The sequence below is a fragment of the Camponotus floridanus genome, unplaced genomic scaffold (genome assembly GCF_003227725.1).
Source record: "Camponotus floridanus strain SB8 unplaced genomic scaffold, Cflo_v7.5 scaffold10, whole genome shotgun sequence".
In the NCBI taxonomy this organism is placed as follows: domain Eukaryota; kingdom Metazoa; phylum Arthropoda; class Insecta; order Hymenoptera; family Formicidae; genus Camponotus; species Camponotus floridanus.
The window spans coordinates 154,006-169,301 of record NW_020229215.1 but is presented as its reverse complement, the minus strand read 5'-3'; the positions used below and the strand labels follow the sequence as shown (position 1 = coordinate 169,301).

At 29.7% G+C, this 15,296-nt stretch overlaps 2 protein-coding genes across 5 annotated transcripts in view; one reads left to right on the top strand and one right to left on the bottom strand.

Moving 5' to 3' along the window:
* The window catches only part of LOC105255339 (ADAMTS-like protein 4), a 71,179-nt gene extending 66,204 nt beyond the window's left edge, over nucleotides 1-4,975 (top strand). For 2 of the 4 annotated variants that reach the window (XM_011264568.3, XM_011264566.3), the window contains exons 13-19: nucleotides 1,734-1,863; nucleotides 2,163-2,442; nucleotides 2,861-3,040; nucleotides 3,341-3,505; nucleotides 3,838-4,014; nucleotides 4,133-4,298; nucleotides 4,462-4,975. In XM_011264568.3, the coding sequence (XP_011262870.1) occupies nucleotides 1,734-1,863; nucleotides 2,163-2,442; nucleotides 2,861-3,040; nucleotides 3,341-3,505; nucleotides 3,838-4,014; nucleotides 4,133-4,298; nucleotides 4,462-4,577 (1,214 nt within the window). In that variant the 3' untranslated portion in view covers nucleotides 4,578-4,975. Of the gene's footprint in view, nucleotides 1-1,733; nucleotides 1,864-2,162; nucleotides 2,443-2,860; nucleotides 3,041-3,340; nucleotides 3,566-3,837; nucleotides 4,015-4,132; nucleotides 4,299-4,461 lie in introns of those variants that run through there. The other 2 variants (XM_011264571.3, XM_020028810.2) reach the window with 2 other exon arrangements.
* A 5,757-nt stretch (nucleotides 4,976-10,732) lies between these two features.
* LOC105255338 (armadillo repeat-containing protein 6 homolog) lies at nucleotides 10,733-14,398 on the bottom strand. The gene is made up of 5 exons (XM_011264565.3): nucleotides 14,117-14,398; nucleotides 12,654-12,985; nucleotides 11,848-12,143; nucleotides 11,465-11,730; nucleotides 10,733-11,329 (listed from the first exon to the last, which is right to left on the bottom strand). Exons 1-5 carry the CDS (start codon nucleotides 14,228-14,230, stop codon nucleotides 10,964-10,966), a joined length of 1,374 nt encoding a protein of 457 aa, XP_011262867.1. The 5' UTR covers nucleotides 14,231-14,398; the 3' UTR covers nucleotides 10,733-10,963.
* Nucleotides 14,399-15,296: the final 898 nt, after the last annotated feature.

Below are 15,296 nucleotides of genomic sequence, written 5' to 3'. Positions count from 1 at the left end.
TTAATAAAAGGCATTAGTGATTTAGAAATAAAATAATTAAAATGTCGATTTATTCAGTATATGGCAAATAATGAGTGATAGTTTGGAAAAATAAAAAATTTTCAGTAAAATTCATATTTCGCGATTTTATGGAATTTTAAGGTGGAAACGAAATTTTATTATGCTTAGATTGTGCGAACACTGATAAATATTTCAACACATGTAATTTTTGAGATGTGATATGCGATATTATAATTCCAACGTTGAAATTGATATTGAATTTCGTTCGATATTAACTTCTGTATCCCTGATAATGCATTTTCGTGTATCTCTCATATATTTTATGAAATATTACAGTGTCCGCGAAATAAATGAATTTAGCAAATAAGTACTATTAATTTACGCGAAATATATTCTAAATTGCATGCGATTAAATATTTATGATTATATAACATAAATGTTTAATTATGTGACCGCCATAGTATAAAGCTTGTTGGTCAAATTAATAGTCACCGTCATGTATCTTGATGTATAAGCATTTCCCTAATATATGAGGCATGTTTCCATAACATTTAATTATTTATTTATTTATAATTATTTACTTATAACATTTAATTACTTCTTGCGATATTTTTTCTAGTATAATAAAAGCATTCTTGAAGAGAATACACAATAATTCATCGCTAATAAAAAATAAATATTATTGCAAAATATATAAATTGAAAGTATGTATGATAGTTATATCATATTTCAATGTAAAGTTCAACGATAATGTAAAATGTCGTCGATGTAAAAAGGCCATGTAATTTCAAGTCATCATTTTGGATCTGTCGTAAGAAGTCGATTAAACGGACAATTAAGCAAAAAGCGCCTGGATAATTAAGGTCATTACGAAAACGACTTTGTCTAGACATCACCGTGGCATTGCGTGGGAAGTGACCCGAGATATGTTCGTTTCGGTACAATTGTACATATTTTAGCGTGTGATAATCAAATATTTCGAATGAGATATTTTGAATCTACTTTATACAATAATGAAAAAAATCTATGCGTTTAAAAATCATTTTATATAAATCGGACTAGATAAATAAAATGAAAAATATAAATGAATGAAACAGACGACTGTAGACGTAAACATTTACCAAGATATGCTAAAGCATGCTCTAGCCGGAAATTATAATTGATATTCGCTCCATGCTCACTTATTTGACATATAGACATTACAGGTGACAGCATCCGTTAGTCGATGCTGTGATTTAAATAAATGTCGTAATTCAAATTGACACGATACGGGCGGAAAGCAATGAAGAAAAAGAACGCGATGATCATAATACATGTCGATCATAATACAAGCTATTTCTCTCGCATTTTATTTTATCCATTAATTTTTTAATTAATGAGAAATTGAAATTTCCTTAATAACAATAAGATAAGGAATTAATGATTTTTTTATTATTTTTTATTAGCTGAAAATGAATTTAACTGATTTAATTAATTGAAAATGAAAAGTCTTTTGCAATTTAAGCTACAGAATTATAATCTTATTCTTTTCATCTTTTTTAATCTTCTTGTCATTTTGAAATTATATTTTAATAGAATTCTATTAAAATAATATTTTATATCTTATATTAACAATTTTCCTACAAGGCTAATATCAATTTTTTGCCAAGGAAATAAAATTTTAATTAATCGAGAATCAAATAAGAAAACTTGACTCACATCATTTAAGCTATTCGCTATATCTTTATTTACAGGCATACGTTCAACGATTCTAAAGTGCATTCGTGAGAGTAATCAGACTCCTGTCAATGATAAACGTTGTCGCAACGTGGCAAAACCGAATCCTCCCCCGCTGCGATGCAACGATCATCCTTGCTCCGCCAGGTATCTATTGTACATCGATATATTTTTTATTCATAGTGATTTTCCAATAAATCCTCCGATCATCATCGTATCTTCTTTCACTTAATTTTTTTAATACATTCACAAGATCGATATTCTTTTATCACGTATTTAATTGCTTAAAAATCGAGAACTTGCAATGCTTAATCATTTTTGCTGAGAAAAGAGTCAAATATTAAGGAATTTCTGATAAAACAAAAATAAAAGATAATCTTATATTTGGAATTTAATTTATTCAGATAGTTTAATTCTCGTATTCAATGAAATGGAAATGTTATTAGATGGCGAGTCGAGCAGTGGAGCAAATGTTCGGTCACTTGCGGAGAAGGCATCAGAACGCGGAAAATCGAATGCGTTCAGGAGTTGAATGCAAGATTGACAATACCCGTCGCTGCCGGTGCGTGCATTCAACCGCTAGATCTGAACACCACGGAAGCTTGCAATCTGCCCCCCTGTCCCAACACAGAGCCCCCTGTCGCAGGCCCTGTCGTAGGCCCAAAATTGAGGCATATGCTCTCACAACACGACGCACCCAGGTGGGAAGTGACCATTTGGAGTCCGGTGAGTCATTAATTTGTTAAATACTTTTGTTGACGCTTATCTTTAGCAGTTTAGGAAGTAGGTCAGAAAATGAGGAATTAGAAAATAGAAATCTCTTATCTTAATCTCTTATTAAAATGTCTGTGTAACGCGATACAGACTAGTTAAAAAGATATTAAAATGTGAGCTCAAAAATTATTATGTAGTTTCGACGAATAATAGCGCAATAATAAAATTCCATTATATAAATATATTATAAAATTAATTTTTTATAAATTCTTTATTATTAATTTTATGCCAATATTTTTTCGCTTTTTATGATTCTCTAACGAGTAGTTAAATGACATTAACGGAACTTTTTGTTTTATACTATCAAAATTGATTTCAATTCCTCTATTTATCGAGCGTCTGATTTGTCACATAATTGCTAACTTTTTAGTGCTCGACGACATGCGGTCGTGGAATCCGAAATCGAACAGTAACTTGCATAACGACCGGAGAACCTTGTTCACTAGCCAATAAGCCGGAATCTGAAAAAGCGTGCGAAATTACAACTTGTAATGCAGTAACGGACATAGGACATCATTCACCCTGGCTGTACTCAGAATGGTCTTCTAAAGTATAAAATACATACATTGTTGATTTAATTTTTCTAAGCATAAGCAAACATTAAATTTAAAAAAGAATATTTTTATTCAAAAATTATAGATTCTTCTCATGCATTTTAAGAATATTCACATTCGATATACTTTAAATACATAATCTAATATTTTCAATGACAATTGGTATAAAAATATGTATATTTGACACAAACATTGAATTTTATATATTTTATACTTTTTGTCTTTAAAATAAAAATAAAATATATACGTTTATTCGGGAGATATGCAGCGTATAGACTTACTTGTCACTGTTGTAGTGCTCTGCGGAATGTGGAAATGGTTTGAAAATTAGACGAGTGGCATGCGCTGACGGTAGCGAATTATTTTGCAATCCCAAAGAGAGACCGGACACGGAGATCCCTTGTTTCGAACGAGGAATGAACTGTGATCGGGCCAAATGGTTCATCGGTCCATGGACTTCCGTTAGTACAAGATGACTCAGAAAATAAAACGCTCGCTTCGTGGCAACACGTAATGCTAAAGTGATCACCGTAGATGACATTAATTTTTTAAATAAATCTAATTTTAATTTTAAAATGCACATTTTTAATTATATAGATACAGATTACAAAGTTGCACAATTTTTACATTATAATTTTATTTTTCTAGATGATTTAATATGACAATAGAATCACACAAAATAATCCCTTTTAATAAAAAATTTTTTTTATTCTTTTTCTAATTACTATATAATATAATTTAATCACTATAGCAATGTAATATCTTATATTAATTGTATCTTGTATGTTTTTAGTGTTCTGTCTCGTGTGGGGATGGTATGCAACATCGAGATATTTCTTGCATAGCTAGAACCAATGATGAGTTTGTCATACTATCTGCAAAAAATTGCAGTGATCCGAAGCCAGCGACTAAACAAGTCTGCAGAAATTCGGCATGTTCGCCGGAATGGTTCACCTCGAATTGGTCGTCGGTAAAATGCATGAATTATATTTAAAGAATCTTTCGTTACAGAAATTTTTCCCTTTAAGAATTTTATCAGTTTATATTTAGGAAGTGTATTTAATGCAATTCTTGTGTCTTTTCTTTAGTGTTCTGTAACATGCGGAATTGGAGTACAAACACGACTTGTACGATGCATTTTCGAGGGTATCAGTAGCATCAATTGTTCAGAAATCACGAAACCAACCATGGAGCAACAATGTAATATGGAACCGTGTAAGAAGGAGATACTAGGAGTGAACAAACCACCGAAAAGTAAGAAAATTTACGCTACTTCTTTCAATTTTTTTTAATTTTAGCAAATACAGTTCGAGTAATTATTTAATAATTATTCAATAATAATAGTAAGATATATTATCTCTTTATCAGTTCTGTTTAAAGATGTGCTTGATAGATATATTTTAATATTACATTTCAGAAGTGCACGAACCATCCGAGTGCGTTGACAAATATCCGAATTGCGCTTTAGTAGTAAAGAACGGTTTATGCCGAATCAAATATTACAAGCACTCGTGTTGCCAATGTCGCCAGTAGCTAAGGCAGTAATTTTGCGTTCATTCACAATTTTATGAATGCGATGTTAGTATTCATTGAATAAAATATAGATATCATGTCACAGAGGCAAATCATGCCGAGCGTAAGACTGCTACAGAAAGATGATTATATATGTATAGTTTTATTTATGTTACGCGACATGGATTCGAATTACACGTTTTCTTATGTAGTCATATTTTCTTTTGCCAATCAGAGTAATGTAATTTTCATAGAATTGCAGAATTTTTTCTTTTTTTTTTTTTCAAAGAATATCTCGACGAATCAGAAAGAATCGATGAATTCAGAACGCAAAATTTATTTCTTTTTCTCTTCGTTTTAATCTTTCATTTTAGTTTTACGAGTCAACTTTTGGAGAAATATTAAAATTGTGCTCTGAAGACAAATAAATCAAATAAAATAAGATAAAATATAGGTATAAAAATATTATATATTAAAAACACAATAAGTTTCTCTCTATTCGAATTAAAAATAGACATTTTTATGAGAGAAACTAATCCTCGGTAAATTAATCTTGATTTTTTCGAGGATCTCGAACATAGCGAGAAGGTTTAGATTTTGTATTGTTTGATATTTCTGTGTGCGATGTGATATGATACATCCACCTGCAGATACATGTACGGGTCGTTTACGTCGCGTTGCGTGCATGTACAATGTCGATATCTGTGTTATCATCGCCGCGAACAGGGGATGCAGGACCGTAATTTTATCGATTCGAACAGGCGCCTATGCATACACGCAGTCGGCTCTGATGCTTTTATATGCAGTATCGCAAGCTTAATTTTTATGTGCTTTTTATCGAGCGGCATATTTGCTGTATTCGAAATGAAAGTTATATGAGGATTTCATTCTTGAAGACCCGAAATATCTTAATGATTCATGTAAGAAAAATAAGAAGACTCATATTTTTATCTCTATTTAATATTGTATTTAACGGTACATATATAGCTATTTCTAAATTTTATTTATTAAATATGAAATTTATGTATAATGAGTAAATCAGGTAAATTTTATTACATTTCGTATTAAACGTGGCGCCATAATTGTAGCTAGAAATTTTAATTCAATAAAAAATTTAATTTAATTTATTGCTTAAAAAAGATATTTCTGTCAAATTTAATTAAAATATGCATTTAGAAGTATTTGCCATATATTACTTTATTCTACAAATAGAATTAAAATAAAAAAGAAAAAAATATATACATATAAAAGATGAATATACGTACTGAAAAAATGTTACTCTTCTCTAAATATCATTTCAATTTAATTCATAGCATCAACATAAAAAAAGTGCTTATACGTGCTTTTAATGCGTTTTTAATTTAAATCTGATGTATGCTTTAAGCGATATACATCACGAAACAGTCCTATTAAAGAGTAATAATATTTTCGAAGATGAAGATGAAGCCTCAAATATATCCAATTACATCCCTGGATAACGAGCCTCTCTTTGCATGCATGTTTGCGCAAAACCTGTATGCTCATGGAAATCTCTGAAGCTGCTATATCCATCTCTGCATCGATCGCGTAAAACTAAACGAGTTTCCAGTGAGTTTGTATTCCAGAATCGACGTGAAACGATGTAAAAGGTGTCATTCGAGCACACAGGTTTGTGTTACACAGACCAGAAAATACATCGCTATAAAAAATCGACATTGCTTGTTTCCGAAAAGAAACATTTTGTCACGGAAATACAATCTTCTGTGTTAAAATATGAAAATCCGTCAGATGACAATTTAATGTGACAATGCTACTACACCACACTTGGTACTCGAATACGAGTTTAATCTAAACGGAAAGAAATATTCTTTTTGTAAATAAGTTCTGAAAATACGCAGTTTATTATACATATATATTGCAAAATAATGTACTAAATAAAGTGCTAACGTCGCGATAAAATTATGAAAGCATTTCTTCTAACAAAGCGTAAATATTTGTTAACGTTTCCTTGTATTCAGTGTGGCCTCATGATTTTAATTTTGATTTCTTATTAAGAATTAATAATTTTTTTAGATGTTTTATGTTAATAACAGCTTTTATACATATAAGTCAGAAAATAAGCATATAAATTAGAAAAGTGTGCTTTTTTTTATAAAAATTTATAATTGACGAAATTGATTAATGAAACTACATGATAAGATATTTCAAATTAACAAATTTTGAAATGAAACAAATTTTTTTAATTGATCTCGAAGGAATTACGATATTAAAACTCTCGTTCTGCATATGTCATTAGGTAATGAATTCATTCGAGTAAGTTGATTAAGCATGATAATATATACAGTAATAGAAATATATGCTCGTATGTGTAAATTATATAATCTCGTCGTTAGATAATAAATACATAAATATATATATATATATATATATATATATATATATATATAAAATTAAAAAATAGAGTAATCCTCTATGTATATTGTCAGCATATTAATTCAATGTTAAACTCGTTTTTAATATATCATTGGAAACAAGTTGTTAATGCCATTATAGTCTCAAAGTGTTTGGATTAATTAATCCAAATTGTATCGATTAAATTCCTTTACCATTTCTAAAGGATTATTCAAGTGAATTCTGTATCGAGTTGTATTTCTCATATCTCGCTTAGATTTTTTATTTTTCTAGCAATTACAAATTATTTATACAAAAATTTTATTTATTCCTTTTTCGATTATTAATTTTATATCGATTTATTTATTTTGATTACAGGTAAGTGTATATTTCATAATTTTTATCTTCTTTTTCTGATAACTTAACATATTAATTATAACATATTTATTAATATATTTATTAACAAATTAACATATTTTCAAATTATGTTAATATTTATATTATTATAAAATTTATGTAATAAATGTGAGATTTATGTTTATATTTTATTTGAATTAATGTATCTTTAAGTCAAAAACATATAAGAATTTATAGAATTTTAGAATTTTAAATTAAAACTGTTTCAGATTGATTTCGTTTCACATTGTTTTATTAATTTTATCATAATATATTTTCATTGTTTAAATGTTATATATATACATATATATATTTTTTTATTGTTACAATTTCCATTTTTTTATACATAGATTTTGAGATTTTATATAAAATTCTTTAATATATATTATATTTAATTGTTATCATTATATTTAAAATTGAAAATTCAATTCTCTTTGAGATTTCAATTCAAGAACGAAAATTGCTCAATTGAATATTCATTACAAGTGTCTGGATTTTTATCAAATAACGAAATAATGCTGATGTCACTTGAATATAATGATATTATAAATATTTACAGTTTCTTACATCATCGAATAACGCAATTTTACATGCAAAACGATAGATTATGCGAGATGCTTTGGAGAAATGCTTTAACGTGAATGTATAAATGCGGCGAAGGTCTATTACAATTGTGTAACAGTAATTGTTTGAGTGTTAAATGTCAATGGCTGTGATATAATCTTATATATTTAACTAAATCACTTTATCAACTTTATTTTGATTGGAAAATACAGAACAATTGCCACTCGAATTAATTGCATCTATTTCTCAGAAAAAAAATTACTGCAAATATCATTTTAAATATTTTATAAGTATTTAAAACTTTAAGTTTTTTCTATTTTCTCTAGAAAAAAAGCGTATAATAAATAAAATATTTGTAGTATATTGCATTAAAATATATTTATATCTGACAAGTAAACATTTTATAGAAATTGTAGAGAAAAATTTTTGGAAAAATATTTTATTTATTATATACAATTTATTAATTGATTGATTAATATAAATAATTACATATTTGATTGTAGCGGATATTCTTTTGACTACGTAAGTTTTAATGTAAATTTATAAAAGTCATTTTCAACGAAAAACAAATTTATTTTTAAGACAGTACACTGTACAATATCATTAACATTAAGAAGTACGAAAATGAATATAATAAAATCATTATCGTGCTCCTTTATCGAGGCAAAACGTCCACTAGTGTCCGTAAATATATGTTCTATGTCATCGCAAGCACATATATGTCTCAATCGCGTAGCTCGACTATCGCGAGTGTGATCTCGTCAAGAACTGTGATACAATCGTAGTCTGCAGGAATGAAGTACAACGAACGATAACGAACAATTATGATTAATAATGATTAATACAATAAATCAATTGCTCTCCGAGAAAGAAAAATTGTTTGGCGCTTTGTAAAATTGCTTTTGTGTCACTCGTAGTGCAATAAAAGCCTTAATCGAAAACAGTATCATATGACAATCATATTGCAATCGATATATAATTAATTGTGACGAAATTATACACTATTAAAAATATAATTGTTATAATTAAAAACGAGAATGATTGCTTGCAAATAGAAAATTTGAAATTTGGCTACTTCATAATCTGCAAGTATATTACGTCAATCTTTTTGCTCATATATATAATAACATTACAATGTCTCTTTGTATAAAAAGACTCATCATTACACGCAGAAAATCGGATCTATTCGAAATATTTGCATTTAATTTACATAGATAGAACATGACTAATAAGAATAAAGCAACTATTTTTTTATTTTCTAATAATTTAAATCAATACTTTAATTTCTACATTTAATTAATTATCGTACGTTTTATAATGCGTTTTATAATAATATTTTTGCAGTATGAAGAATCGTTCAATCCGATTTTCCGCACTTTTCTCTTGCAACATCACCGAAATAATATATATAAGCAATTTTACTAAAAATCATTATCCTACGCATGAATCTTATATGTTATAATATCTTCTGGAATAATATAGATCATGTTTCTACTTAAGATGCGAAGAGAATCAGACTGATAAGAATAGACATGCGTTACTTATGTATTACAGATTGTAATTACATGTTTGACGTTCGAGCGTTCTCTCTTATATTAGATATTAATAAAGCGGTTCAATGAACACCTGTTTTTGCTCAAGGAAATTTGAAAAAGTAAGGAATTAAATGAATATTAACAGATTGGTTGAAAATAAAATATCCTTTTTTTTATGTCATTTATATTTGAAGGAAAAACTCTCTATACAGAACATATATATAATGGGTCGAATAAAAATATGTTATTATATTTTTTTTCACAATATTTTCTCCAATACTATCGTTGAAAGAGTTAATTTATTCTTTTTAACTATCTATTTTTAATTTATTATATATCAAACGAGGTAATAATTTTTTTTAATATCAACAAATAATCAAGTAAGTGTTTTCGTGTAAATTAATTAATTGATATAATTAAGTCCCCGAAAATAAGTGTTTTCGAATTATGTAATATTTAATAATTTTTGCATTTTATTTATGCTGCATAAAATTAGATTCATGAGATGTGAACAGAAAAGGAAAAGGAAAAAAAGGAGACAGTCTTTATGAGAAGTGAACCGAAAGAAGAAGAGGAGATAGCCTTTAATGAATCAATCATGTTTAATAAATTATGTCTAATTAAAAATGAATTTTTATTTCTCATATGCAATATATTACATACATATAAAATTTTTCATTACATTTATAGAAAATAATTTATAAAATGCAATCGGTATATATGTGTATCACTATTCTTTATTCGATATTAATTTGTCTTTTTTTCAGTTCAGCAATGTTTACATTACCTAGGTACATTATGATTGTACCAGCAGCCTTGATTATTAATTTTAATTAGTAAAATATTTTATCTATCTATCTCAAAATTTTAATTATAATGCAAATTGAGGAAAACATTTAATTGTTTATCTTTAATAACTATAATTAAATTATGTATATATGGAAATAATTTATAGTGTGTGTTCACTGTTTAAAATCTAGTTCATAGAATTATCTATACATATTAATAAAAGTAAAATTGAGTAAAAATGACTGTACTAAGTACAGATAACATAATTAATTAAATAAAAATATGCAATATATATATATATATATATATATATATATATATAAATTCTGGCAGTGTATTAGATAAGTATATTATATAAATTTCAGGCACTATATATGTGTATAAATAAAATCCCTAATTATTTTATATAATGAGTGACAATTTATCACGATAAACGAAATTATATTAGATATTGTTACGATTTAATTTTGCTTTGAAAACATTCCAATAAAAATATAATTCTAATCAACAAAAACAATATACATAAATTAAAATGTTGACGTTTTATGAAATTGAAGAATCGCGGCTATTTTACAAAATTCATATTTTTTGAGCACAAAAATCTTATTAATTATGTTAATCAAGACTATTATCAAATATAGCATTGCGAGGTGATAAAGCGAAGTACAAAATTCATATTATCAATGTATAGTAAATATAATTTTAATACTATACTTTTATCAATAATATTGTTGACAACAATTATTAATAACGCTAGTTACTCACGCCGATACCTTTTCCTGTCCATCTTTCTTTTAGATCTACCTTCAGTCCTAGATCTCTCAATGCTGCTTTTATGTTGTCCTCCAACTTGGGACCGTGCAAACGTAACGCATCCCGTAACACTTCTTCAACGCCATATGCTAAAAACTCCTTGGACTCGGATCTGTTTCGCACTGACATATTTCTAATTGCCCACGAGGCTTGTTTCAGGACATTTACATTGTTAGGATAAGCCTTCATAGCATCTACGATCACTTGGGCTGCGCCGCAATCGTAAAATACACCAGAGTTTGAAGTGCTTCGTAAAGATAATGCGGATATGCAACCTAATCCGGCAGTCACAACATTTTCCGATCTCTGCCAAATATATATTTTAATGAAAATTCGTCTTAAAAACTATTTGTTTCACTGTATGATAAAAAGAAATATGTCTGGAGACGGATTATTCTCCAAAAAAGAGATTTCATGTATTTACCACAGATATAAATTTACCTTCATTCTACTGATAACGGATACGATTAAAGGTGCGCATCCGGAAGTCACAATATGAGATTTCACATTGTCATTGCCAGCAAGCGCCTTGAGTAACTTTAAAGCCTGCCAATTTAATTTTTCAGAGTCTGGATGATCAGTCATTATATCCAGAATAAATTTCAAACCCCCAGCATCCTCTACTTCTTGGCAGAATTCATTTCGAACGATTAATGCAGCCAAGGTGATCATTAAATCACCTACGACCTTCGCGTCTTTCTTAAATCCTGTTCGCGTGACAAATGCATATATTATCACAATGTAATGTTTTTTACTTAATATAAAAGAATAATCATCAAAAATAATTCAGATTAATTGTAAATCTATTTGAAAATATAATCTACTTGTCAACAGTTCTGTAAGGACATCGAGAGCGCCCTTTGCCATGACAGTTGCGTGCTCATGAGCCTTTCCATATTCATGCCTGATATCATCATCCAGGACCAATGCTCGAATCACTGAACATGCATCCTTGATCTCGTACGCACTTACGTCCTCGCGCACCAATATTTTTTTGAGTTTTTCAAAGATATTAGTGTCAAAGATCTTTTGTCTGTTTAGCTCATGCTTTATGCAGCATTCTCGTATCCAATGCAACAGACACTGCAATGTCGCAGTATCATGATGCCTCTCTAAAATCCTGACAAGGAATAATATTCCGTGAAAAAGATTCAGAGATAAAAAAGAAGATAAATATTTATAAAATAGAAATAAAATATTTTTTACTTTTTCAATCACGATTTTTTATATTTGTGCATCTTATGTCAGTTTTTTTTTAAATTATTTAATTATTATTGGATTTAAAAAATGTAAAAAATAAAATTTATAAAATAAACATATAAAAATATTTATAATATTTAATTTAAACAAGAATGTATAAATATATTTTTGGAAAAATATTGAATATTTCGATATTCTCATAAATGACATCAATAGCTGATTTCGATCTTTTTATCCGATTAAAACTTTAAGAAACTTTTTCTTTATTACTTTGTTCTTCTCGATTTTAAATTAGTATGATCTTTTTTTTCTTATAATACTTATAATATTCTATATTTTTGTGACTTTGAAAGATATTTATTAATATATTAATATATTTATTAATATATATATATTTTTTAGAATCAGTCTTGCAAGGAATAATCCTTACTCTGTCTGCAATGCAATCCCGTCGTCGTCCAATAAATCTGGATAACCGGACATTAATGAGGTAATCGTTTCCAGCGCGGATTTAAATATCACGTGATTTTTCTTGCAATCCTTCAAGAGATCGAGCAGGACATTGTAACATTTGCGTTTACCCGCAAAAACTCTGTATCGAATGTCCTTATCCAATTCAGTTCGCAATTCTTGCAATGTCTCGGGCACACATTCATAACTTTTGTCGTTTACAGCGCGCTTTAATTTCTCCAGACATATCACTATTTGTTTGTATTTGTCCTCAAGAACTAAATCTGTGATAATGTTGCTCAAATCTATCCCCTGCACGAAATAAACTCCATGTTAATTATATCGCAACAATTATATCATTAAGCCTTGTTATCAAATATATGAAATTTTCTCTAATTTTGTGCACAAAAGTTTCAATTAATTTATTTTATAAATATTTAAAGATCTATGTATTTATGTTATAATTAATGTCTTTTGTGTGAATGAAATCACTTTCTTTAACAATAATTTATTTGTGACGAAGTAGATAATAGTTATAATATTCTTCATAATTTAAAGTAAATTCTTTTTTCATCTTTTTTATACAAATTTATCTTTTCTTTTTTTACAGTATCAAAGATGCGTTAAGATAGATACAGTACGATAAAGAATGGGCCAATGTCTTAAGATAGCAATTGACACCGAGTGCTCCGAAACTAAAACCGTCAAGAAATGCGGAAGGAACACGTAACAAATTTTATTTTTATACCACAGAATACTTTTGTAAGTACTCTTCTATAAGTGCTAAAGTTTCGTTTTTAATAAGAATAATATATAATAAAAAAATCAGTTAAAAAAACCTAAAACTTTCAAAAAATATTCACGAAAGTATTATTAAAATTTAAACTTTTTTATAGTATTTTTGCTCTCCAATTAATAAAATAAAATTTTACAATTTATAGTTAACCGTGCAGTTTTTCGCTTTGATTTAATATTTCGTGTTTCCAATGACATCGATGAAAATTCTCGATGATTTATTCGCTAATGACTCATGTAAATGTATACATCAGAAGCAAAACATTTTTGATTAAAGTATAAAAATACAATGTAAATTTCCAAATAAATTCTCGCTAATGTTTTATAAAATTTCACATAGCTCTATAAATTTTCTCACATAATTTCTCGTATAAAAGAAGCGAAACAAAAACAGATACTTTCTATTTATTCATTATACAACTTATTCATCAAGATTAATTTCTAAAAAATTCGAGATAAAAAAGGGATTTTATAAAGTTCTCCTCAAAATTTGAAAAATTTCTCATTGTTTTCTTTATTTCTAGTACATACATCGAGAGTGAAAATTCTTGACCACTTGAAGTATGAGTCATATAGTCGCGCGCGCAAGGACCAAAAGGATATTTTTCATTGATCATCGAGCAGTGTAAACAAAGGATGCGGTATTACCTTCATCTCGAAGCACTTGATAGCGTCCTCGACCGCCTCCTCCTCGGTCATACCGAGGCCCTCCATCAGCTCCCTGATCTCCTCGTCGTAGGCTTCCTGGGTAATCCTGCTCATGATAACGAGATTTCTCTCAGACGGTGCTCCAATTCGCTATATAAGGAGATGAACGATCGTGTGTGAGTCGCGCGAGCGAGGCGAGCGTGCACTGGTTTGTCTTTGTCCACGTGGTAACAAAAAGAGTAGACCTGTCAACGCGACTCGCGCTCGCAAACTCATCTCAGCTGAGCCCCCACCGCCAGCGATAACGCGAGTCGTTGCCGTCAGAGGGGGCGCCGCTCGCTCGAGATGGCAGTCTCGATCGCGCGGTCGATCTACGCTCTTCGAGCTGACAACCGGTGGCGACCTCAGCTGCCTAAGCTGGCCTAACCGTGTTCGTTCGTGTCGCGACACGATCGACGATATTATTATTGTGCGCACCCCCGTCGCTGGTAAGTGACGACGACGGTCTCACCCGCGAGTTTCCGGCGTGTGCGGTTAACACGAGTGCGGAGTCGATCCGAGAAGAGGAGCTCCACCGAGTCGCCGAGCGTTGTCACCGTAGCTGTCGCTCACGCGCGCCGACCCGAGTATCCGCGTCGCGAGCTTCACGTCGTCGAGGATCCCGTTGGCGAGGTGGTGAAGCGCATCCACCTCGCCCTTTCGCCGCTCCCATCGCCTTCCGCTCGACGAGGGCAACGTTGAGTAAGGTAAGCGTTTTTGTTCGCGCTATGATCTTTTTTTTTCTCCCTCTTTATCTCTATCTCTCTCTACCTATCTTGATCTCTCTCTTTCCCGTACACATATTTGGCACGTGAACTTTCGTTTACGGCTTCGCCGAGGCATGCGGTTCACGCATGCACGTCGTATATGTTTTTTAAGCTGGTGACAGTTATCTAGCAAATGGCAAGTGAAAGTTTTGTGGATTTGAATTAAGGATATCGATAGAATATCGTAGTATTGTTGAATCTTAAATAAACAAACATTGAACATGTATTTTACATAAAAGAAGTCTTGTGTTTCTTCTGTAAAAAGAGGTGGAAGAGGTTAGCTTAGAGATTTTTTTTCGTATATAACAATTGTAAATATTATAAGACACACAAGTCTTTTTTAATGTATAAAATATGATCTTAACTTTGCATTT

Coding starts and splice junctions, on each gene's coding strand:
- LOC105255338 (XM_011264565.3), bottom strand. CDS start 14,230: ATGAGCAGGATTACCCAGGAAGCCTACGACGAGGAGATCAGGGAGCTG. Junction 12,986..14,116: donor TCAAGTGCTTCGAGATGAAG/GTAATACCGCAT, acceptor TATTTCGTGCAG/GGGATAGATTTGAGCAACAT. Junction 11,330..11,464: donor CCGTTATCAGTAGAATGAAG/GTAAATTTATAT, acceptor TATATTTGGCAG/AGATCGGAAAATGTTGTGAC.